Source organism: Channa argus, chromosome 12 (assembly GCF_033026475.1).
Source record: "Channa argus isolate prfri chromosome 12, Channa argus male v1.0, whole genome shotgun sequence".
NCBI lineage: Eukaryota > Metazoa > Chordata > Actinopteri > Anabantiformes > Channidae > Channa > Channa argus.
In genome coordinates, this window is record NC_090208.1 from 7,796,390 (window position 1) to 7,823,209 (window position 26,820).

Below are 26,820 nucleotides of genomic sequence, written 5' to 3' on the forward strand. Positions count from 1 at the left end.
ATGCATTTACACAGATAGCTCTTTGTTTTGTTGTGGCTGCTACACCACAGTTTTTCATAATGGACGGAAATGGATCCTAAAGCCAGAGTTGCACGTGCGCGATGGGACACATTTAAGCAGACATATGATTGGATCGCGCTGACGTCACGTCGTCTCCCATCCCAGTTACAGTCCAAGTGGATGCTGCGCTGCAACATCGGAGATTTGGTCGGAGAGAAACTCGCTGTCTGGTAATATTTTATGAATATGTTCAATGTTTGTACATATGTCAGTCGTCATTTACGTTGCACGTTAACATTTTGTCATTATGTTTGTGTAAAAAAGTAACGTGGTTGTAAAAACCTTCCTCTAATAAACGTAATCGCTTTGCAGTGTAGTTGTGTAAAAAACGTGACTTTTAGGAGACGATGTGTGAGTAGATGAGAAAGTCAGTTAGTCTGTCTGCTAAAAATGATGTTTCTATGTGGATGAAAACATAACGCAACTGAAATCATAGTAAACCTTTACTGCCGCAGCCCTCTGCGCAACTTAACGAAAGTGAAAGTAGGATTTACTGAGGAAAGGACATGATTCCATCATGTAGCATAAAGGCAGGGCGTTGAAATCAAGATAATAAAAGTATATAGTGTCACAGTTAGATTAGCGTTAACAAATATTTACACATATTTATGTTTTCACTTCATTTTCAGAACAGCAAAGTGCTTTATACAATGGATCGATCCTCCCTCAGAACCATCAGTGTTCTGGTTGTTCATCTTCTCATTCACTTCTGTGGAGGTAAATTAAGTATTTTTATATTAAAGACACAAATGGAAGTTTGTACGGAAATGATTAGGGAAACTGATTTGAACTGAGTGAACTGGTCCAACATTTTCTCATCCCACAGCGTCAGATTTTGACGCTTTCTAAGGCGTCAAATTGTGGCGCTTTGTACGTCCTTGTTATATTGAGGCCACAGGTACCTTTTGGCATTAATATTGGATGCTCCAAGTACATCACTGTTTGACTCCCTGGGAACAACTGCGTCCAGTATTGAAGCTGCAGGTTCACTTTGGCATCAATATTGGACGCTTCTGTTGTGTCACCTTATGATGCGACAGCAACAAATTTATCTGCACAACAAAACTACATTGAGGTCAGAGACAACAACATCAGGGTATGTTACGTTAAGAAACAACAAGGGTTATGGTTGGGCACAAAAACTTCACAGGGAGGTTAAGTTAGAAGACAAATTACACAAAAACAAAATGCTACAAAAAGTGACAACTGCACACACCTGTTTCCTTAATACAGTAACCACATGCAGCACGTCGTGAAACAATTATCAATAAAACAAACTATGTCTCACACTAGAGTCAAACCTCGGTCTCCTCTGGAAAAGTCCTTTGTACCGTTCCATCACCCCCGTCCTCACCCTACTTTCTCTCTTTTTCTTTTACGTCAGCAATTTTGGCGTCAAATATTGAAATGCTGGGGTTTTTAATGAACTACACTGAAAGCTCAGAGCATCAATCACTGACGTAAATGGGAACTTTCAGCATCAGCATGTAACACAGAAGGTCTTAACAAAGAGGTGATTTTTAATGCCTCAGGAATGTGAACGGGCTGCTTGGTCACACATTATCTATTGTGAGATAAAGTTAATATAGTTTAGAAAATTACTTTCAGGGACATCTTCTCTTTGGTGGTTACAGTACACAGTGTATATTCATGAATTCTTACAGCTGAAGTAATAAATATTTTCGTTTCAGGTCAGTCTCAGTTAATTGGTTCAGCCCAGCCAATAGTGGCAAGAGTTGGTGATGACATCATGTTACCATGTCCATGGTGTACTCTGCCTCTCAGCTAATTACTGCTAGGCTCCACCTATGAATAGTACCTGGCTGACAAGTCTGCAGAATACTACTCATTTGTTTTTCCAGAAATTCAGCGTCGAGAACGCAGCTGGATCCAGTCAGGACAGAAGACGCCCAGATAGCAGTAAATAGCAGATAGCGGTAAAGGCAGTTGTCCACGGACCACAGGGTCAGTGGTCTCTGGGAAAGACACTGAACCCCCAACAGTCCATTCCCATCCCCAGCTGTGCAGTGCCCGTCCAAGCCCAGTAGAAATTGGGAAGGGTTGCGTCAGGAAGAGCATCCAGCGTAAGAACTGTGCCAATGATCCGCTGTGGTGACTCTGAACTTACAGGATTAGCTGAAAGGCCAAAAAAACAAAACAAACAAACAAACAAAAAATAAAAAAGCAGAGTGGAGTGCAGACTGCCCACTCAGGCAGCAGAGTTTTGAATCCACTGGGCCTGGTTTACCTGGTACCAGGTAAAAGCTAGGCATCCCGAAAGAAAATATTTAAAATGCAATAATTGTATTTTACTCACATATAAACCAGGTTTTAAAGCTGGTGGATTCTTGCAGCAGTGTAAACAGGTTGATGTGAGGACTCTGCAGTGGAGAAACCATCAGTTCGAAAAGTGACCAACAGATGAACTGATTCTAAATATTAATACCGACAGATCGTTGGGTTCAATGGGCCTCCTTACCTTTTTCTATGTGTGGTTTTCTACTTTGGTTTTTCTTAAGATAGAGGCTCAAATTATCCCCAGCACCTGCAAAGCACCACAAACAGTATTTTGAGGGAGAGAATGCAAAAATAATCCAGACAGCAGCTCTGTTTTATTATTAACACCTCCACCATCTTAGTTTCATTCTCATAGGGGGTCATATATTTAAAGATATTAAACTTAGAACTTTGTCTAATATAATAAAATGTATACAGTGCATGAGCTTAAAACTATCCCCACTAATAAAGACACTAGTTACTAGATATTAAAGAAACTCAGAGTAAAGTAATTTTGGCTTAAAGCCCAAAATTTTTATCACTCAAGGTTTATTATAGGAATTATAAAATGATAAACAAGGTGTTTGTGCTGCTTTACATTGAATGAGAGGGATTGACTTTTAGATAACAACACTGACAACACTAAAACAATGCAAATCATAAAATGCATGTGTTAGAATCTAGACAAAAACACAACATGCAGCAAAGTAGTTGCCTGTTAAGTCCTAGACAATATTTAGTCCTGAAACTGAAGTCCCAGAGAGAAGAGCTCCCTCTTAAGTTGTGTCTTGAGTTTTTATCACAGTGATAGTGTTTACATGTACTTAAGTAGCCAGGGTAGTCAGAGAAACCAGCTTTTTTGGTTAATTGGGGAATGGCGGTAACATGCACCACAAACAGGAAGCAGTTTCACATTTGCATGAGACTTAAGAAATCAGTTTCCCTGAAAAAGCCGGCTGTAACCTGTTTACTTAACTCCATGTAAAGGCACTGTCCAGGAGGATTAACTGGGGTCTGTTAAGCTGTTTACTTGTCTGATGGTATTCCATGTGCGTAATGGTCATTTCCAAGTGAGCTGGAGATAAGTGAGCAGCTTTACCTCTGTGTTTCCTAATTTGAACAAATCCGACTACCAGCAGAACCACGACCGGCATTAAAATGACGACAGCAAAACGTAGCAGGATGAGGATGTCAAAAGTGTTAAAATCTCTGGAGAGGGGCCTTTCATGTAGGGGTGGAGAGATCATAGAAACCATATTTGCTGTAAAGTTACAATTGACAGTATATATGAGGCAATATTTAATATTTTATGAATTATTTAAGATGCAGCAACAATTCATTAACATCTGTAACAATTAACCACAGATGACAACAACCCCTGTAGTTGTTACAGTGGTAGAATGTTTCCTCACTTCTCACAACCAACCAGCTTCCTGGTGATGTTCCAGCATCAGAAATGCTGCACTTGTAAAGTCCTTCATCAGACTTGGAAACATTTTCAATTTTCTTCTCTGCAGAACTGCTGTTCATACGGACATCTGGTTGGTGGAAGTCGTCTTGGTTTGGCAGCGCAGAGTCACATCGTCCCCCTCAAACACAACAGCAGGACTCTCCAGGATCACAGACTCAGCTGAACAATAGGGTGAACAAACATAATGTTTGTGTACTGCACAAGATTTAGGTACAGTGCTGTCACACAAAATCAAAAATTTTTCATTTAATTTATACTTAATTTATTGGTTAATGTTACAGAGAAATGCATTGTGTGAAACAAGAGCGAAGGGCACACAACAAGAATAACACACTAAAAATACAATGACCAGAAACCCCTGACGTCTGTTGTGTCAAAGTTCTGAACTCTGTACACCCATCATCAGCCTCGTGCAATGTTGAAGTTAAAAATGTATCACTATGCTTAAAAAAAAATTAAACTAAATACACGTAAACATAATCCAAGCAGCAATTGTTTGTTGTGCACAATGTAACTGAGAAAACATTATGAATATAAACTTCATTTTTAGAAAAATTATTTAAAAAGCAGATTTAAGTTAAAGTACAAGTGTGAGGGAAACAGCCAAATGTTTCGTTCACATTTGTAAAAGATTCTACTAAATATATTTGTCATACTACTACTGAATATAGTAAAAGAGCAACATTTGGCAAGTACTGGTGTAAAATACTGCATGTAATACAAACATACCAGTGACAGTGATGTTGACAGTGTTGCTTCTCGCTCCTCCTTCCGTCTCACACCAGTACAGTCCACTGTCTTTTGCATAGGCTTTATCAATGGCACAGATCGACCCTGATGCTGTCCTCTTATTATTACACACTGGTTTAAATTCCTTAGTGTCCCTGATTCCTCTCAGTGCAGTGGAACCATCGCTGCTCTCACAGTTGAAAGAAACGGGCTCATATTCAAAGCGCTGCAATGTGTCCGGAGTGATACGAAGAAAAACTGCTTCTGAAAATGAGATTTTTAATGAAAGATTCCAAACTGGAAAATAATGTGTAAGACAATGTAAAAATCAAAGATACTATCAAGCTCGCATGAACTAATCAAATCTCATCTCTTGGCGAATTTGAATTGCTCCTGAAGTCTTGGCCTAATGCATGGGCCAAAAAAACGTGTTCTTTGTTACTCACCATTTCCATGAGAATAGGTGCTTTGGACTTGTGTCCCCAACAGGAGGAATTCGAGCATCACTTAATAAAGCAAAGGAGTGAATGTGTATATCAGTCATAGAAGCATTGATAAACAGGAATATATAAAACTCGGGGTAAAACAGAAGCAAATGTGCGACTCACTCAGTCTGAAGCAGAAAGCTGTAGCCTCCATGTTGTCTTGGTGCTGACTGAGCATCAGACTGAAACACAGATTAAGTATATTGTAGTTGAGAACTTCCTCTTCCTGTAATGTTTCTCTTTCAAACTGAAGCAGAAGCTGAAGCCAGTAATGCAAATCTAAGAAAGGCTTGTAGTAATTTCTGGGCCTTTTTTACTCTTTGGTTTACCTTTGCTTCTTTCGACTCATCGAAAAAAAAGAGCCAGTAAAATTTCTTCAACAAGAAAGTTTGGCTACTGGCAGATAAAAAAAAGTGGAAGAATGTCATGTTTTAAGGGACAGGAGCGCCACCTTGTGACATGTGTGCTTAGCCTTCTACAGTGGTTACCATGGGTAACCATGGGTTTTGATTTAATGAGCTCATTAAAATCGGTGGAAATTGAGCCAAGTCCAGGCAGCAGCACATTGGTGACACTTTTCAGAACAGAGCGTACAGACTCTCCAACAAGACACCCAACACCAGCACAGCTTGATATTAAAATTCATGAATAGATAATAAAAACTAAAGCAATGTAGGACTCAAGTTTTTATTTTATCCATTTTCAGATGGACAATCCAGGTAAAGTCCTGTATGTTGATGCAATTTTATTTATTTCAATTTGTTTCATAATAATACAATACCAATAAATGTGCATTCAAACACAGTGTGAAGCCTTTGTCCACCACTGGGGGAAAAAAGCTCTTGTTTCAAAAAATAATGACTTTCTAACTTAAAATAAAAAGATACCTTGTCATTATTTTTACTTAGTAACTCAAAATATTGATATATCATTATATCATTAGTATATCATTATTTTAAGATACCAAGGCAAAAATATTGAGATAGTATCTCATTATCTTGACTTATTAACTCAAAATATTAAGATAATAACTTATTTTTCTTTACATTATTACATTATTTAGTAGGTCATTATTTTGAGATACAAGATCTTAATTGATTTATATATATATTTTTTGATATTATATACATTATAACAGACTAGTAGGTAAAAGCAAAGAGTGAAGATTCTTTGTCATCTCATGTAAATTATTACAGAAATTGTTTTTGTCAAGTCGAAAGTGAAAACTGCAATACACTACACACATGTGAAAGTGAAAGTGTGACTTCATTACTCGAAATGTTTTAGAAATTTTTGTAAGTGTGAGACTCGCAGCAGCCAAGTTCCCGTGTATCATGCAGTGTGAAGGACGGGGATGTGGTTGTCGTAACATTAGGTAAAATTCTAAACAAATCCACATATATAAGTGTATTATTAATTTTAATGGGGTGTTGCCTGGTAGAATCAGGCAAGATAAATACAATATACTGTATTGTGTTTTAAAGGCTTCTCAGAAATTAATTTATTATGACTGCACAACTTATTTGGCCTAAACACAACATTTTTTTTTTTAATTTCTGCTTTTATTTATTTATGATTTCACTTCATTTTCAGAACAGGAAAGTATTTTATCCGATGAATCAACTGTGCATTCGATCCTCCCTCAGAACCATCAGCGATTGTTCATCTTCTACTAATAACCTTCTGTGGAGGTAACTTGGTCTATTACATAGTATTATATATAAGTTTTGCAACTTTTTGCACTAATTCAATTTTCATTATTTTACCATTTTTTTTAAACTACCTCAATTTTGATGATGAAAGAACATTTGTACTGAACAGTATATTATTAGGATTCAGGAAACATTTGTACTCGCTGTGTATTAAATATTGTGTTTATAAAATTATTTTAATTATTTCCATTTTAAAATATGGGGTTCTAACTTTGCACAACTGTAAATGCTAGAACATTCTTGCAAGTCTGAAGTAATGAAGAAAATACTGAGGGTGAATCTCATGTAAACTTTCATGTAACCTACTTTATTAATCTGTAAAAATGTTGCTGCTTATCTTGTTTCTCTCCCAGTAGGAGGGAAACTTAAAAGACACCAAAACCAGCTCCGCGAGGAAAAACAGAAAAGAGAGAAAGCTGAGGATGAGGTGGACACTTCGACGAATCAGCTGGAAGAGGTTTATTTGATAAGTGTTAACTTTCTGTTTTCAGATGACATCTTTACTCAACTCAGCCTCCACATGACAATGATTCATGTTCAAGCCTGTTTTGTCTTCAGTCCATGCTTAAATGTCTCACGGCTGCACTTTTTAACCCACCTTTGGGACTTAAGTGAATGTTTGGTTTAAGTTGGTTTAATAAATGATTACTGGAGACTGTTTTCTAATAGATTATGAACAACATACAGCAGCAGAATCCAATGTTTTCTGTGCCCTGTTCAGGGCACTGATACCTAGTCACAACCATGAATAATGTCCCAGCAAGGAGACTGAATCTAGCTTTATTTTCCTGTACTTCATCCAGGTAAGCTGTCTCACAGAGAATAATCAATAAGCTACAGTCAAAGCATTTATTAATTATGTAATTTATCTTATCTTTTTCTTATCTTAGTTTCAGACTCATAGATAAAATAATTACAGCCATATTTAATACTGTGTAATGTTCACATGCGACTCTATCTGCACCTACACTGCAGTAAGAATGACCCAGAAAAGAAAGTTTTGATTTTACAATGTACTTTTACCTTTTGACACTTTTACCATTTGACAGTCCTCACTTTGAGATATCTCAGGCCATTTAGTACTACAGTTTAATGTTTTTAGTCTACAAATTTTGTTTTTAATTCCTTCAAATTTTTAAAACTGCCAACTAAATATGGTGGAGGGGCTTGTATGTCCCTGTGATCCTGGGAGCTGTGTTAGTAGGGAGGATCAATCCCTGGTAGGGGTTTTGGTCCAAGGCAAAGTGGTCCCAAAGAAGGGACCAGACTTACTACAATTCACAGACCCCTGATGATATGGCAATAAGGGAATATGGTAAGTCACCCGGAATAGGGAGACTGGGGAACCCTTCTGAAGGCAGTGCTGGGAGGGGAGCTTGTCGGCAAAGGTTGGGCAATGCCCAAAGAAATAACATGGAGACACCGCAGTTGTGGGCTCACCAACTGCACAGATAGGAGTCAGTGTCAGGTGTGATGCAAGCTGGGCAGCAGCAGGTTGGGAGTCTAGGCTTGCTGTTGTCCACAAGTGTAACTCATTCCAAAACACTATAGGCCTCAGGTCTGTGATAGACTATGTGGTCGTAGCATCAGTTTTAAGGCCATACATCTTGGACACCCGGGTGAAGAGAGGAGCAGAACTGTCAACTACCACCTGGTGGAGAGTTATAGTAGGTGGTGGCAGGGACTGCCAGATGGACCTGGTAAACCCAAAAGTCTAGGGAGGTTGTGCTGGGAATGACTGGTTGAGGCCTTTGTCTATTGGATCTTTAACTCCCACTTCCAGAAGAATTTCAGAGAAACCTGCATTCTGTGGGAGGCTTTGGAATCTAACTTGGACCATGTTTAAACCCTCCATTGCTGAAGCAGCCGCTCTGACTTATTGTGAGAAAGAAGTTGGGGCCTGTTGTGTTGGCAACATGAGGACTTTCTTTTCGACACCAACGGTAAAGGAGTCTATCAGGCTGAAGTACCAGCACGCCAGGAGGGCTGTGGCTCAGGTAGTTGCAGATGCAAAAAGTTGAGTTTGCAAAAAAAAAAAAATTGTTTGTGTGTGTGGCATAGTGGTGATCTGCATTTTTGTAATAGCGCTAGGGGGGATTCAAAAGAAATAGGGGTTCAAACACTGTGTTCCAACACTGGCCACCCAAGCCAGATAATGATGCTTCTTAAGTTCAAATTGCATTAAAAATGTATTACGTCCATTGATGTATTATATTGCTGCCACAGGTACCCTTTGGCATTGCTTTTGGACCCTCCAGAAGTGTCACCATTTAACGCAGCAAAAACCAATTTTGTTATACACAAATACTGTGTTAGGGTCAGGGACTAGGGTCACAACTTCAGGGTTGAGTTACAACACAATTATATAAAAACCAAACCCTACAAACAGTGAGAATGGCATACAAGTACTTCCTTATTATAGTAACCATGTATGCATGTTGTGTTATGATCTGCACAACTTCTTGCACTAGACTCTGTGAAACCCTGGTTTCCAATAGAAAAGTCCTGTGTGTTGTTGATAGTGGGTACAGTAACACTGGTTTGAGAAATGTATAACTTTCTGAACAATAAAAAGCTACATCCATTGGTTTGGAGGCACTAGGATGTGGTTTGGGTGGATTGTGGGTGGTCATTATCAGGACATGAATACTCTTGATAAAACACAATGTCTCTCTTCATTTCCACCTTTGGTCAGTGGAAGAAGCAGCTCCAGAATGAGAAGCAAAAGAGGAAGGAAACTGAGCAAACACTAACGACTCAGCTCAAGGAGAATAACAAACAGGTTCATATTTGCACCTAAATGGCATCTTTTTTCATCCATGTATTAAATTATTCATATAACCAGTTGTTAGAGAAAATTGGAGACACTGAATAAATGTTGTGTTTTCTTAGTTTCATTGTTGTAACACAAATCTACTGAGACATACTACTGGTAATTCCATTTCTCATTATCTAAAGACTTTAGAACAGCAGAGCTTAAGACATAAAAAAGTAACATAGTTGCATGACATATTTCCATTACAGAGGCTACAGAGTTTCTCACATCTTCCTGTTAATCACATGTGAGAATTTTTTGAGATATTAATGAAATATGTTATATTCTGTATTTGCATTTCAACAAATAATTTTCTTTTCATCTCTCTGCTGCCAGTTGGAGAAGCTCTCAGAAGACAAAAGGAAGCTTGAGGACATATTGAAGATACTGAAGAAGAAATAGACAAAGGTTCCTTCTTCATGTTATCTGTATTGTGTTATTAAACTGAAGTAACACTGCTCTGTGAAAAAAAGTGTTACTTCAAGTACTGTCCTGCCAGAGGGTTAAAGAGAGAAAATGATCAACCACAGACTGTGCTGGTTTGTCAATAAATCAAACATTTTTCAGTTGTAGAATAAAAAAGGCCTTATTCATGATTGTGAGGATCAACTGGACTTCTTTTCCTTGGTTAGAAACATTTATCCGAGCAGCTTCTTCAGTCTGAATAAAGTGGCTGGGGAACCCAGTTATATTCTCCAGAGTAGCCTTTGCTCCATCGTGGCCTGAATAAGCTCGTTAAGGTAGGAGGTGGGAACAGGGTGGAGTCATCAAGGTGTAACAATTACGACCCAAACTCCCTAAACCCCAGGATGGGGGTCATTAGATGACCTTCTCCTCTGTTGAGTAAAGGGTAAAGGGCTTCACGTACTCCTCTCTGATGAGTATGATGCCATTCAGCCTACGCGATGGACCTGCTACATCCCACGTTTTAGTTACCAAAGTTTTGTCAGGCTTGTTGGGATGCGAAGCCTATTTGGACGACATCGGGGTATAATCCCATTCATGGGATGACCATATTCTGCAGCTTCATGCAGTGTTTGGTAGACGGTGTGATGCTAATCGTACACTCGATTTGGCAAAGTGTGAATTTGGTTAAGCTACTGAAGTTTAATTGGGAAAAGTTGTGGAGCAGGGGCGAGTCAAACTGGTACATTCCGCTGTGAACTAGTCCTTGTTTAGGGATGGTGAGGTATTACAGGCTTTTCTGTAAGAGTGTTTCTGCAGTCACAGACCAGTGAAATGCTTTCACTGTAACGGTTGAGTTACTTTCACAAATGAAAGACGTAACAGAAAAATAATCTGGCAAGGTATTGTGCTGAAAACTGAGTATATACAGTCAGAGGCCAGAGGCAGGTGGCAATGATTAGGACTGATTTGTAGTGAGGTGGAACAAGTGACTCAGAAGCAGGAAGTGGAAATACAAAATAAAAGCTAGGAACAGGAAGTAAGTCCGGTGATAATGACAATAATTCAGTGATAATCTGTAACAGTCTCTCTTGACAATGATATTATCAAGTCATTTGCTTGTTCTTAAATATCTATTCATATGATATGACTTTATTGTTGCAGCGACTAAGACAACTCAAACTACCGTGGAAACAAATGAAAACCAAGTAACTGAACACAAAAACCACTAGAATGCAGAGAGAGTTTCATGTACTGAGGAAATGGATGCGATTGCCAGGGAGTCTGCAGAAGTCTACTGAGGCGGAGTTAAAAGTCTCGTGAGTAAGGGAGGTGCTACAACTCCCTGTGTCAGCAGAAGAGTGGAGTGTAGAGGCTGCAGTGGAGAAGGCTGAGTCACAGCCACACCCTGGAGCCCTGGTGGGAATATTAGCCAGAGGAACAGCTGAGCTAAAGAGCTCCCCATTTTGACAAGGCTTGGGGAACGGAGCAAAGAATCCAGCAAGGTGCCTGGATTACATGGTTGTGAAGATCCTTGAGCATCTATTGAGTTGTTGCCCAAAGTCACTGGGGGGAGGCCGGTATTTGTTTTGCTTTTGAACAATTGAGCCAAAACATGATGCATAAACAGGTTTTAATCCCACACTACAACCAATCAGAAGAAATAGTTGTCCACACACACAAACAATATACAATACTGTGTGTGTGTTTGTGTGTGTGAGTGTGTGTGTGTGTATATACGTACATATATATATTTTTCATATGTTTGTCAGCTACATGACGAGAAACAGAGAACGAAGGAAACCATGAAAAAACTCAATATGGAACTGAACAACAAGACGAAAGGGGTTAAATTTCTGCCCACATCAATAAGCAGCTGGTATCTATTTTTGTGAGGATACTTCCTCTTTCTCTAAAGACAATGGGACACCTTTAAGCAGACGTACGATTGGATCGCGCTGACGTCACGTCGTCTCCCATCCCCGTTACAGTCCAAGTGGATGCTGGTGGACTTGTTTGTCTTATCCTCTATTTCTTAACACTGACACAGTCTGAAGCAGAAAGCTGTAGCCTCCATGTTGTCTTGCTGCTGACTGAGCATCAGACTGAAATACAGATGAAGAATAATGTAGTTGAGAACTTTCTCTTCCTGTAAGATTTCTCTCATATATTAAAGCAAATACTGGAGCCAGAGTTTAAAAAACTCCCTTTTAAATACAGTTCTAATAAAGACCTCTTGTAATTTGTGCCTGTTTTTACTTGTTGGTTTACTTTTGCTTAGAGTCTTAGAGGCACAATGAGGGGTCAGAGAGAAAAGAGGCTCTGCATGGCTTTTGTTTTGTTGAGCTAAAATAAATGTGTTAAAAACATTCAAATTTGATGGAAATAGAGCCAAATCAAGGCAGCAGTCATCTACTGACCTTTTACGACAGCAGCACATTTTACAGAATCATGGCAGAAAGTCACAGCACAGACTCACCAACATTACAGATTACAGTTGCTGCTCCTGACAGCTGCAGGTCTTCATAGCTTTTTCTGTTCTTCCCATCTTTGATTAAGGTGATATGCTGCTTGAGTTTCTCAATAAAATGACAAAAGCAGGATTTGTAGCCAGATCAATATATCTGGTTGTTGTTTTTATTTTCCTCCTAACAAACGTCATATGCAGTTAATGATTCTTTATAGAATTTACAAAAATCACAAGCATAATTTATGTCCTTTACCTGTGACAGGTGAATCACCTCTTTAAGCTTATTACTGATGCTGTAATCATGTTGGATACAACAAGCTTCTCTCCACTGTATATCAGCCATGATGACACAGCAAAACAACTCTGCTGCAGGAAATATTACACAGTCCGAAGTGTTTCTGGAGTGTGTTCCTGCTTTATTTATTCTGAATATCAATATCTCCATTTTAAAATGCACGTTGAGCTTTAGCTGTTTGCCTCTCTGCAGTCACAGGTCTTTAAAAATGAAGAGAAGCAGAGCGAAGTGCGCTGATAGCAACAGAACTTTCTTTAGCTGTGACTCACCACAATTTGGAAGATGGACGGAAGTAGATCCTAAAGCCAGAGCTGCACGTGCGCGATGGGACACATTTAAGCAGACCCATGATTGGATCGCGCTGACGTCACGTCGTCTCCCATCCCCGTTACAGTCCAAGTGGATGCTGCACTGCAAGATCGGACATTTGGTCGGAGAGAAACTCGCTGTCTGGTAATATTTTATGAATATGTTGAATTTTTGTACATATGTCAGTCGTCATTTACGTTGCACGTTAACATTTTGTCATTATGTTTGTGGAAAAAGTAACGTGGTTGTAAAAACCTTCCTCTGATAAACGTAATCGCTTTGCAGTTTCGTTGTGTAAAAACGTGACTTTTAGGAGACGATGTGTGAGTAGATGAGAAAGTCAGTTAGTCTGTCTGCTAAAAATGATGTTTCTATGTGGATGAATTCATAAACCTCTGCGCAACCTAACGAAAGCGAAAGTATGACTTCATTTCACTAATGTTTTTATTATTTGTGTGAAAGTGAGACTGGTGCAGCAGAAGGTGCCACAGCTTTTGACTTTATTATTTCCTTAATAGGATGTTGCCTGGTGTAGCGGCCCGGTGGATCAGTGGCTCAGACAAAAGCCACGTGTTTTGCGGCAGTTCATGAAGGATTCGAAATGTTAAAACTCCAAATCACGCATCACTGCAGCGACCACTGAAGGAACAAACGGAAAACTGTGGATGTTTGTATTTTATGTATTTTTAATTGTTGTCATGTTCAGTAAGTATCTGGAATGCTGCTTTTAATAAATGTGTGTGTGTGTGTGTGTGTGTGTATATATATATATATACACACACACACACACACACACACACACACACACACACACACACACACACAACCCTACTGAAAAGCTGAAAAACACTTTGAGGTAACATTAACGTAACATTTTGCATCAGATTATGTCTTTCAAGCAACACTAGTCTTTGTATTTACTACTTACATTTCCATATGTAAAAAATACTTTTTGCTAGTAACTTACTTAATTCAAGCATTTCACTACTTATTCTGTGTGTGCTCTACTATGAGTTTCAAATATGTACTTATATTTTTTAAAATTCAAATTTACCTAATTCCTTTAATTTCCATATTACTTAATTTGGATTGGGACCTACTTTGTTTTTTTCTAAATGCGCTTGGATTTGTGTGACATGACCTGTAGAAAATGCAGTTTAAAACTGCAAATCTACTAAGACAGATCTTCTGTATGGCTGTATGTATCATCTGTGTGGTTTTTATGTTGGAAAATGACCTTGAGATTATGAACCTTAGTGGATGTTTTTGGTTCACATCCTTATCTTGCACAGCGGCCTCAGTTCTGGTTGTCAAGGTCTCCTGCCTACTGATTAACTGGATCAGATGTATCCAGTGAATCAGAAGCTGGTAGATACCATCTCTCCAATGAGGTTCAAGCGGGCGAAGACAATGTGAATTGGTATCTAGCTTCTGATTCACTGAACACACCGGGTCCAGGTAATGAGCAGTGGGTGGTGGCTCTGACCACTGGGAGGCAGTTTTATTTAAACGGAGCAAAATCAACAAGATGATTTCTTGTTGTGTGCGTGAACCTAAGAATTTTTTTACGGATTACTTAAAAAGATTTTGTTAAGGAAAAAGTGCTCAATGTTCTGTGTTCCGAACAAATGCAGATTAACTTCTAACTTAGATATTTTTAAGTAAACTTTATTTGTTAACAGTGCAATAATTTACATCTATTTGTGTATTTACTTCATTTTCAGAGCAGCAAAATACTTTATCCCATGGATCAACTATGCATTCATTCCACAATCGTAACCATCAGTGTTTTGGTTGTTCACCTTCTATTACACTTCTGTAGAGGTAACTTAAATATTTTTAATATAAAAGGAATAAAATAAAAATTTGCATTAAGTACATTATTATTATGTTTCTGTGAAAAACCTTTGATTTTGAAAAAAAAAAAGCACTGACTTGGTTTATGCTTCAAGTTAATTTAATATAATTATTTATAATATAATAATTTTAAATAACATAAATATTTCTATTTCTCACCATAATAATTCTCACCATGACTTTTCAGGGACATGTTCACTGTGGTTCTTACAGCACACAGTGTATATTCATTAATTCTTTCAGCTGAAAAAAAAAACATGTTTTCTTTTCAGGTCAGTCTCGGTTAATTGGTTCACCTCAGCCTGTGGTGGCAAAAGTTGGTGATGACGTCATTTTACCATGTCACCTTGAACCTGCTGTGGACATTGGTACAAATATGTTGGAGTGGACGAGGTCTGACCTGAACCCCAGATATGTTTATGTGTGGTATGCTGGTCAGGATTATGTCAATATGAAAAATCCGTCCTACAAAGGAAGAACGTCACTGTTCACTGATGAACTGAAGCGTGGAAACATTTCACTGAAGCTCTCCAACGTGACACCTGCTGATGAGGGGAAATACAGATGCTACATTCCAGACAGGAATGAAGAATCTGTCATTGAGCTGGTTGTTGGTAGGTGGACACACACTGGATGTGTAAAAGAACACAGTGCACCAGAGATTTATTTTGTAAATCTATTGTAACTGCTGAGTTCTCACAAAATCTTAAAACAGATGTTGTGACCCCAACTACATGTTGCACATGATCAGCTATGCTTAGATTTAAATGACCTACCTGATCAGCCTGGTAGCGCAATACAGCAGGATTAAATCCCACCAGGTGTGTCTCTGAGCGAGACACACCTGGGCTGGTGTAATTGGGATTTTATTAAGTAAATCTACTACAGAATAGCTTCAGAGGGACGGAATGCATCTTTTGGCTACAGGATGACCTCAAGTGAACTGCTCTAACCAAGTAAGAACTGAGCTGAAGTAGTTCTATAAGGAAGAATGGTTCCAGTTTTCTACTGAACATTGTGCAGGTCTGGTCCACAGCTACAGGAAGCACTTGTTAAGGTTGTTGAACATGACTAATTTATGCAGAAAACTGAGAAGTTGCAAACAGCGCCATTACTTTTTCTCACGACTGTAAATTTGATGGTTATGTACGAAGGTAGCTAATATTAAATCATGGCCTTGACTGAATTGCAAGGTTGCTGCTGTAGATTATTAACTAAATTACCAAAGATGCTAATATAAGCATATTTTATTAAAGCAGACAAATACATGATTTAATCCAGAATTGATCATTTAACTATTGATTTAATCAGGGGCAGTGCCTATTGTCAGCATAGCTGCAAATGGATCAGTGTTGGCTAAACCATTTTTTATCCATAGTTCTTGAGCAAATGTTAAAATATTTATCTTAATTTTAGAAAAAAAAATGTTCTTTGTTCTCTGCCTCAGGTGCTGTTTCCTCACCTGGAATCAGTTTAACAGGACTTGATAAATGCATCAGTGGGATGGTTTTACAGTGTGAGTCTGAAGGCTGGTATCCAGAGCCTGAGGTGTTGTGGTTGGACAGTGAGGGAAACGTCCTCTCTGCTGGACCTACAGAGACAGTCAGAGGTCCTGATGACCTCTACACTGTCAGCAGCAGAGTCACTGTGGACAAGAGACACGGACACAGATTCACCTGTAGAGTCCAACAGAACATCATCAACCAGACCAGAGAGACACACATAGATGTTCCAGGTTAATGAATTTTCAAATTCATACTGTGTTAATAGTTTTATATGTTTGTCTGTATTTGCAGGAACTGTCATTAATATTCTGTTTTATTTTAGATGATTTCTTTAAGGTCCAGTCCAGATGTTCTGCTACCACAGTGGGTTTGGCTGTTAGTTTGGTTGTTTGCATCATGTTGATTCTTTTACTTTTACTTGTCCTGTGGAAGAAGAAAAACAGTAAGTCACAAACTCATCACACAGAAAAAGTGAATTGTCTTTATATTGAGTCTTTATCTTATAAGTTATAACATAAACAAAAATGTGCTATATTTTATATGCAATCAGTAAAAATGTAAAATGCTTCATTTTATAACCCATTTTATATTTTAGACTTAGATATTTTATTTTGTAATAGCTCCCTAAAGAGTAATCAGGTGTTTTTTACTATAATTTTACTGCCTTTATTTTTACACAGTGTCCAAGAGAAACCTGATGGATGAAGTTGAGTCTAAGGACAAAAATAATGATAACGCTGAAACTGAGCTTTTGGCTGAAGACAAAAAAGAGACAAAGCAGGTAGTGACTGAACAAACAGCACAAATAAACCATAAACAAACAGCGAACTTGTCAGTAAAGAAACAGGACATGTGTATAGAAGAAGAGTAAAATATTTAGTCTTTACTTTGTTCTTTGCAAAGAACAAAGAACAGAGGAAAATCAATACACTACATGAGCATCTAAGAGATACATTAGGGTCCAAAATTGGCTTTGGAAAACTAAGGAAATATGAGTGAGAGAAAACATGAATGATGCAAAGAAACTACAAAAGAACAAGTCCTGACCTGAGAACAGTAACCAGGAAACAAAGTAAACACTGAAACAGTCCAGAGGTCAACTCACAACAGCAGAGAACATGAGACCAAACCAAGGCAGAGCAAGAAGAGATGGTGGCTGGAACAGTAGTCTGAGAGTGTGTGTGTGTGTGTGTGTGTGTGTTCTAACAATGCACCGTTTTACATTAATTTACCCACAAACAAAGACCCCACATTTAAGACCAGTAGGACCAAGACACAGGTGTCAGTTTGCAGAATGTTCTTGTAACTTATTTTACTTTCACCTGTTTCCAGGCTGCTGTTGCACTTGCTCTAAATATTTGCAGAGATTATACAAATGACTTACAAGATCAGTGGACATGGAACCATGGAGCCAGTTAGGATTCTCATTTAATTTGTCACTTTTACCTCCATCTTTCTGCTGGATGTCTCAGTTAAAGAATCAGAGGTCTGTGGAGCTTCAGGTGCAACAGAAGAGACAGGAAACTGATTTTAGTTTACATGGGGGTCAAATTATGGACCCACTCAAAGAAAATGGTGCTGGAGGGTTAAAATTCTACAGGGAACCTTTAAAGTTAAATGATGGAATAGTTCAGATAATGTCTCTCTTCATTTGTCTCTGTCTTCCCAGACGGGAAGACACCAAGCTGCTGCATCCTGGTCCTCTTCCTCTTTGGTAAGTGATATAAAACCACATGGTGTGAACTCAACAGTTTAGTCAAATAGAAAATAGATGTTCAGCAAAGTAACACAACAAGATCAAGTTCAACACACAGAAATGTGCAGCACTGAAAAACACTGATAGTGAGAGTGAAGTCTGATACTAATATGGTTAAAGAGGAATTAATGGAACTGCTGAGGTTTAACACTGGAGTAGTTCAGTGTTATCAATTGTTAAATTAAAAATAAACTAAAAATCTGATTTGTCTCTGTTTAAGTTTGTTTCCAAACGAAGGCTCCGTGAGGAGAAACTGAGTAGGATAGAAGCTCAAAGCTTTAAAGAGTAAATTTCTCCTCTGATTACCTGAAGCTGATTGTTTTAGAAATTCCTACTCTGTTTAGTTTAGTTTCTACCTATGATCCATTTAAAGTTATTTTTATGTTTTCATTTCAAAGTGAAAACTAATCTCTGCAAAATAATCTAAATGAGTTATAAACATGAGGTTGATGTTTTCATCACTTTTTTCTTACTAATTAAGAGTAATGACATTATTAGATGCCTCCACACTTATTCTGATGAAGCCAACTTCATTAGTATCAGTACAACATCAAATGGGTCATTTTAGAGACTTAATGCAAATACAAGAATACATTGTAAATCTTTGCTGAATGAATAAAATCCATCTGTCTGATAGTTGAGGGAGAATAAAGAGTAATTTGACAACAAGTTGATAGAAACAATTGAAGAGATGAAACAGACCCAACATCAACAGAGGATGAAGACTGAGGAGTTCAGCAAAGGTTAAGATACTTGTACACATTTGCATTTAAACAAATACATTTCTTTTCATTTCTGCTGCCAGTTGAATCAGCTTTTTGATGAGAAAACAGAGCTTGAAGGAGAAGCGAAGAACCTGGAGAATAAAAATAAAGATGTTTGATCTTTGTGTTTTCTTGATTTTGCAGAATTATATTTAACTGAGCAGAAGTCACAACAGAATGACTCAAAACTGTTTTCATACTAAGATCAAAAATTCTTAATTAAGAAAATACTGATTGTAAATCTCATGTCCCTCATGTTAAGTCTGATGTAACCTTTTATCTCTTTTGTCTCCCAGTTGGAGAGAAAACTAACTAAGACCACCAACGAGCTCCAGGAAGAAAAAAAGAAAAGACAGGAGGAAGTGAAGACATTGGAGAATCAGCTCAAAGAGGTTCATTTGATCATTATCTACTTTCTGAATTCAAATAACATGTTTACTCATCTCATTCTCCACATGATGTTCAGCCTTTTTTGTCCTCACTTCACTTTATGAGACCATATACAGTGTCTGTAACAAGTATTCACCTGCTTTTGAAAATTTCACATTTGTCCTATAAAAACATTGATTTATTTTCAATTTAATTTGGCTTTTTTGACAAAAACTGTTTTCATGTCAAAGTGAAAACTAATGTTTGCAAAATAATCTAAATGAGTTATAAACATGAGGTTGATGGTTTCATCACTACAGTTTCTAGTAGAAACGTTCTTAAACATTAATAACTTTGTGCAACATTTAAATTCACCATGTATCTCTACTTTGGATAATGTAGCTCCTGACATGGAGACATACTTATAATATCCTGAAACAGAAGTGTTTCCTTAATTTAATTTCTTTGATTATGAGTAATGACTATTATAAGATGCCCCCACACTTATTCCTCATTAGTAGCAGTACAAAATCAAATATGTAATTTTAGAGACTTACTGCAAATACAAATATACATTGTAAGTTCTTTGCTGAATGATTAAAAACCATCTGTCTGTCTGATAGTTGAGGGAGAACAAGGAGTCAGTTGACAAGAAGTTGATGGAGACCAGTGAAGAGCTGAAACAGACCCAAGATCAACTGAGGGTGAAGACTGAGGAGTTCAACAAGGTTAAGATACTTGTGCGCACACACACACACACGCGCACGCACACTAAGAGATGTGGTGTTTGGTGTTTCACCAAAACCACTTTTAAGAATTTTCTTAGGGGCTCAGTCATCCACGGACCACAGGGTCAGTGGTTCGATCCCCGGTGCTGGCTATGTGATATCTAAAACTTTTAAAACTGTGGAAAGTGAAGTATTTCTCATCATTGGCAAAATGTTTAGAGCCATTTTCAATACTGTGCAATGTTCACACACTACATGCTGGTTACGCTTCATTTTGAGTGTAGACATGGTGTAAGACTGAGCCCGGCCATCACAGAGCTCATTTAAACTTAAACTTCTTCACAGTTCAGTACATCACTCCAGTGCATCACTGTTATTACTGCACCAATCCACCTCTCAATCACATGCTCCATTTTACCCTCATTCCTGTACATGATCCTGATTCTCATTCCAGCTGCTCTACACTTGGCTGCAAAACTGTTTCTGAGACTAAGATGATCAATTCCGTCAGAAATAGAAATGTATTCAGACATCTCTCTTTCTGTCCGTTGGAGCAGCAGCTCCAGGATGAGAAGCAGAGTGGGAAGAAGAGAGAGGACAATCTCCAGAAGGAGCTCGAGGACAAAGAGAAGAAGGTTCATATTTCCACACAAATCAATTATCTGTCTGTCACCTCTCTTTATTATCATCTGCATAAAACACAAGTTGTTGTGTTTGACCCAATCAGAAGTAGAAATATATCCTCACATAAATGTACTTGATGAAACACGATGTCTCCCTTTATTTCCATGATTTTGACAGTGGGAGAACCAACTCCATGACGAGAAGCAGAGGGGGAAGAAAACTGAGGACGCACTAAAAAAAGAGCTCGAAGACAAGAACAAGAAGGTTAATATTTGCAGTCTGTTCTTGGCATCTCTCTTTTTTTGTATATACATATTGATGTAACTATAAGTTGATAGAGAAAATCTGAGGCACTGAATGAATGTTATTTGTTGTCTTTTTTTTATACCCAAATCTACTGAGAAATGATACTGGCATTTTGCTTCTATCATGGTATGAAGACAAATATTTCCATTACAATTACATAATGAGTTTTCCTCAATCAAACATGAGAATTCAATCAGTCATTCATGAAATATACAGTTTATTCACTTAAACAAATACATTTCTTTTGTTTCATCTCTCTTTTGTCAGTTGGATGAGAAGAAGGAGCTTAAGGAGAAGTTGAAGGACCTGGAGAACAAAAATACAGAGGTTTGATCATTATGTTTTTTTGATTTTTTTCATTTCCTTTTTGTCATGCTCTTGTGTCTAACATTTTTAACATGGCTAAAGCTAAACCACTAACCACACTCATTTTCAATGATTAAGAAAAAAATCACTTTGGTTAAAGAAAGATCTCCATCTTATCTTTATCTGGTATCTTTGTCTCAACAATAATGAGCCTGAAGTGTGTAAGATGAGAGTTACATTTCTGTCTATTAGACTAAACCTCAGTCTGTCTCTAACCAAAACTAACTGAGTCTAAACACAAGCAGAAATAACATGAACACCACTGGAGTCAGAAACTAGATGTTGAACTGCAAGATCTGATATTTTAACAGGAAAGAAATATGATGGAAGGGAAGATTATACTGATAGGTTCAAAAGTTGTTTGACTCATTTCTATTAACTGTCAACACGTCCACATTATTATTTTAACTTAGTTTAATGGTCTTTTTTTTTTTTTTTTTTTTTTTTTACATATAAATTGTTATTTTTGAATCCAGTTTGTTTTCTGTCTTTGCTGATATAAAGTAAACAGGTTATGTTTTTATGTAGAGAACAAAAACAAAAAAGATTTGTAAATATTTAGGTTAAGTTGTGAGTTGATTTAATTGCATAAACAGTATAAAATAATGACATAATTCTATTGGAGGGGAGGCTTCACTCACATTTTAACTTATTATGAGCAGTTTTCTTCAAATCTTCCATTGAAATACAAAGAGACTTTACTCCAGACATTCATGGAATATACAGTAGACTGTATATACACTTTAACACATTCAAAGTTTCTTTTCTTTTTTTTTTTTTTATCTCTTTACTGTTTGTTCAGGTCTCAGATGACAAAAATGAGCTTGGGGAAGAAGAAAAAAAACAGGAGAAGGACCTGGTGAACAATAATACACAGGTTTGATTTTTAGGTTCTTTAGGTCTTTGACTTTTTAACTAGTGTCATATGTGAGATAACTAGTAATTGAGTTTGTGTTGTTAAACATTGTGTAAATGTGTTATGTCCACACTAGTAAGATTAGCAAATGTTCAGCCTTTGACAGCCAAAGAGCTACACGTCTACCATTTATTCAGTTATACAATTTCAATTTCAGTAGACATTGTTTTCAAGGGGATTTTTGGGATATGAAACTGTGCTACTTTAATTATCAAATCAATAATGTAGTTGACTGAGTTCCGTAAAAAACAATGAAATACACCAATCAAGCATAAAATTATGACGACCTGTATAATTTAATACAATCCAATACAGCAGCTCTGGCATGAATTCTACTTTTACGAGGATGTAATTAGTCAGTTTATAAGTAGAAACCTTGAAAATAGGGTACAGCCCCAGTTATAAGACCTTGTACCACTAAAGGTGCAATAATGTAGCTCATTTCATGTGTGACACATGACCTTTAAACACAAAACATGTCACATCTGTGGAAGCTGTGTGTACAATTCTATGTTAAATAGCTAAATATATGTAAATGTTTTCGTGTTTGTCCCCCTCAGTTGGAGGAGCCAACATCAAGTGCAAGAACTTCAGGGGACTGAATGAGCAGAATTAGCGCTTAGACACTGGACAAAATAGGGGAAAGACTGACACAACAAGCAACAAGTCAGTAACCTGCAAAACAGATTTTGCTTTTACAGATAACATAATGCACCGTGTACAACAAATTTCTTTGATAAATTGAAGTGATACACTCAGTAAAAGTGAGTTGGATGAGATACAGCGATTGCACCAAAGTCCACAGGCTGCTGCATGTTTGGAATCTGCACTCTGCACAGTGGACTGAACAAACATCATGTCACCATCATCAGCAGAGGTCCAACGTGATTAAACACAGTGACAAAGACAACTACTACTGATAAAGAAATGACAATGAAGAAATGTTCTATCCATAGGTTCTATGCATTGTAAATGAAACTGCACTGTAATCCCAGAAAACAATGTCATGGATATCAGATAATACACAAGTCATTTTGATGCTGTCAGAAACAAATGTGAAGCTTCTGACAAAATAAATCCAAAATTCCACTGTTAATTTTTATGTTGATTTATTTGGTTGATTTATTTAATTTCACAAATATTTCCCCCAAATTTGGAGAATATTTCAGCGTTTTACAGGTTGGTTTGAATCTTCACCTGTAAAGCATTACTGTCTACTGTCTACAGTGTGTCCATTGATCACACAGAACTCAAGCATTTCATTCTGAATGATCAAAGAATGAACATGAGAATTAATGTAGCATCAAGCATCCAACCTGGGATGACAGAGCCTTTGCCATCGCTGTCCCCATCCTGCCCCTGAACATCCACAATGCTCTTACTTTTAAGATGTGGGTCCTGAATATTGTTTTCAAAGTGGCTTTAATCTGTTGCTTCTCTCATTCCTCCTTATTCTTTGCCGCATTTTATTGCCTTCATCCTTTTTGTCCTTTTCAATTAATGTTTCTTTGTAATTGCTGGTCGATGTTTCTAAAATATTTTAGTTAGATTTTATTATTGTTGGTTTATTATTATTCAATAATATACAGTGAGGGGCGGCAGTGGCTCAGGTGGTAGAGTGGCTGCCTACCGAGAGGTAGGTAGAGGTTTGTGACCCGCTCTTCATGACTACATGTCAAAGTGTCCCTGGGCAGGACACCAAACCCCCAACATCCCATCCCCATCCACAGCCGTGCAGTGCCAGTCCCAAGCTCGGTAAAAATTAGGGAGGGTTAAAACTGTGCCGCTGTGGTGAACCTGGACTCACAGGATAAGCCGAAAGGACAAACAATTAATATACAGTGCATCCAGGAATTATTCACAGCGCTTAACTTTTTCCACATTTTGTTTTAAAAATAGATCAAATTCATTATTTCACAAACAATAATTCATAATGACAATATAATATCTTTGCAAATTAGTTTGATATCTTTACAAATGTATTTTAAAGAAAAAAACAGAAACAGATCACATGTACATAAGTATTCACTGCTCTGTGTCATTAAACTGAAGTATCACTGCTTTCTGAACAGAGAGATAGTTCAAGTTCTGTTGTGCCAGAGGGTCAAAGAGGAAATATCATCCACTACAGACTGAGCTGCTTTGTTCTGGTAAATCCCCAGATTTATTGGGGATTTATTAAGGATACAAGCGCCACTGCCTTTGACTTTTGTTACAGTTGCAAACTTGCATTTGCTCAGTGAATTTAACAAAAACTACAACTCAGAGCAATTTTCACAAAGTCACTAACAATGACTAAAACTAACTGTAACAAAAGCAGAGCACCATATCAAAATGCCTCCAGATAATGTTTATTTTCCTGACCAGGGTTTTTATCTGATGGAGTCCATCTTCCTGCTAAGTAAATGCATCAATTAGACAGTGAAACCATCAAAATGTATAGTATGTGGAAACTACCGTTACACTAAGGCTGTAGAAGAGTTTTTAAAAACCTTCTACAGCCATCTAGGGTGAACAGTTAGGTGACTGAGAAAATTATATTAGAGTCAACAACAAGGAACCGATCATATTAAGATTTGAGGATTTTAAAAAGAAGGGTGATAAGTTCTAATATCCGCAAGAACCACATACGATCACAACTTGAGATTGATGACGTAAAACGCAAATGCTATGTCAAGGGGAAGCCAGGAGGACAGGTCAGGGGGGGAGTATCATCACCACCCAGACAATCGGAGATTTGGTTCAAAGTCCCAGTAACAAGCCTGGATGAGCTTAATGCAAGAGCAGCTGACCTGAGATTGAAGGTCATGACTAAGACTGAAACCTCTGTGGCCATTTACCCGGACAAAGTGAAGTTCCCTTGTGAAAGTCTACTAGATGATGAATATGCAGAACTACGAACAATCCCTACTATGACCATCATTGAGGAAAACAATCTGATATACAGCACAGCAAACGTCTTCCTTGAGATGCTTGGATATAGGTCAAACATGAGCCATAAGAAGCTCCATGGAGAAGGAGATTGGTGACGGCTTTAGCAGTTATCCACGAAACACAGAGTCAGTGGTTCAATCCTTTTTGCTACACGTCGAAGTGTCCCTGGGTAAGACACTGAACCCCCAAGTTGTCCCTAATGTCTGCTGCTTAGTTAAGTCGCTTTGGATAAAAGCATCTACTAAATAACTGATTGTAATTGCAGATTGGAGGCGAAGATCAAGGCAACACAGAGAGAAGTTGCAGTTTTAGGTGGACTGGTGGACTTGTTTGTCTTATTCTCTATTTCTTAACACTGACACAGTCTGAAGCAGAAAGCTGTAGCCTCCATGTTGTCTTGCTGCTGACTGAGCATCAGACTGAAATACAGATGAAGTATAATGTAGTTGAGAACTTTCTCTTCCTGTAAGATTTCTCTCATGTATTGAAGCAAATACTAAAGCCAGAGTTTAAAAAACTCCCTTTTAAATACAGTTCTAATAAAGACCTGTTGTAATTTGTGCCTGTTTTTACTTGTTGGTTTACTTTTGTTTAGAGTCTTAGAGGCACAATGAGGGGTCAGAGAGAAAAGAGGCTCTGCATGGCTTTTGTTTTGTTGAGCTAAAATAAATGTGTTAAAATCCTTCAAATTTGATGGAAATAGAGCCAAGTCAAGGCAGCAGTCATCTACTGACTAAGAAAAGGTTTAGTGTTATTCTTGTTGTTGCAAACTTTATTTTAAAAAACCACAGTTTTGTCCAACTTGCATTTACACAGATAGCACTGTTTTGTTGTGACTGCTACTGCACAGTTTTTAATAACGGACGCGATGGGACACCTTTAAGCAGACGCATGATTTAATCGCGTCAAGACGTCACGTCGTCTCCCATCCCAGTTACAGTCCAAGTGGATGCTGCACTGCAAGATCGGAGATTTGGTCGGAGAGAAACTCGCTGTCTGGTAATATTTTATGAATATGTTCAATGTTTGTACATATGTCAGTCGTCATTTACGTTGCACGTTAACGTTTTATCATTATGTTTGTGGAAAAAGTAACGTGGTTGTAAAAACCTTCCTCTGATGGACGTAATCGCTTTGCAGTGTAGTTGTAAAAACGTGACTTTTAGGAGACGATGTGTGAGTAGATGAGAAAGTCAGTTAGTCTGTCTGCTAAAAATGATGTTTATATGAATAATACATAAAGCAAAGCCCACCTTTACGGCTGCAACCCTATGCGCAACTTAACGACAGCGAAGGTGCCACAGCTGTGGATTTTTTTATGTTATGGAACGCTGCTTTTAATAAATGTATATCGTAACGGCCTGGCTAGTGGGTTAGTTTGGGGGCTGGCAAAATGAGCCCGGGGGATTATGGGTAAAAGCCATGTTAATAATTCTATGTGTTTAAAGTGTTTACTGTGCATGATTTGTGTTAGGATTAGTGTTATTAGGTGTGTTCAGACGTTCTAGTTTTGTTATACGTGATGTATGTGTTGACCGGCACCGTGAGGGAAAGTGCTGTGTATAGGATTAGGTAATATGATGACCGGCTACTGTTAGGTGTTCAAAAATAAAGCTCACCTATTTTTGTTGTCAAAGGTATCTGTATAAAAGGTAATATTTATACTA

General features: G+C 37.8%; 2 protein-coding genes and 1 long non-coding RNA gene across 7 annotated transcripts in view; 2 read left to right on the top strand and 1 right to left on the bottom strand.

The window, feature by feature from the left end:
• The first annotated feature begins 78 nt into the window (after positions 1-78).
• Positions 79-26,820, top strand: part of LOC137137536 (butyrophilin subfamily 3 member A2-like) — a 63,130-nt gene continuing 36,388 nt past the window's right edge. For 3 of the 5 annotated variants that reach the window (XM_067523957.1, XM_067523956.1, XM_067523955.1), the window contains exon 1: positions 22,819-26,152. Coding sequence is in view for 2 of the 5 variants with exons in the window: in XM_067523961.1 (XP_067380062.1) it covers positions 711-777; positions 15,158-15,499; positions 16,333-16,620; positions 16,713-16,832; positions 17,071-17,171; positions 18,060-18,104 (963 nt within the window). In the remaining 3 variants the exon portion in view is untranslated. Of the gene's footprint in view, positions 231-689; positions 778-13,063; positions 13,173-13,546; positions 13,734-14,752; positions 14,853-15,157; positions 15,500-16,332; positions 16,621-16,712; positions 16,833-17,070; positions 17,172-18,059; positions 18,105-22,818; positions 26,153-26,820 lie in introns of those variants that run through there. The other 2 variants (XM_067523961.1, XM_067523960.1) reach the window with 2 other exon arrangements.
• On the bottom strand, positions 2,931-5,229 carry LOC137137577 (Fc receptor-like protein 5). Its single transcript, XM_067524041.1, has 4 exons — positions 5,146-5,229; positions 4,984-5,043; positions 4,538-4,801; positions 2,931-3,967 (listed from the first exon to the last, which is right to left on the bottom strand). Exons 1-4 carry the CDS (start codon positions 5,198-5,200, stop codon positions 3,864-3,866), a joined length of 483 nt encoding a protein of 160 aa, XP_067380142.1. The 5' UTR covers positions 5,201-5,229; the 3' UTR covers positions 2,931-3,863.
• LOC137137580 (uncharacterized) lies at positions 20,928-22,180 on the top strand. Its single transcript, XR_010915749.1, has 3 exons — positions 20,928-21,063; positions 21,205-21,264; positions 22,106-22,180. It is a non-coding gene; the product is annotated as an uncharacterized lncRNA (long non-coding RNA).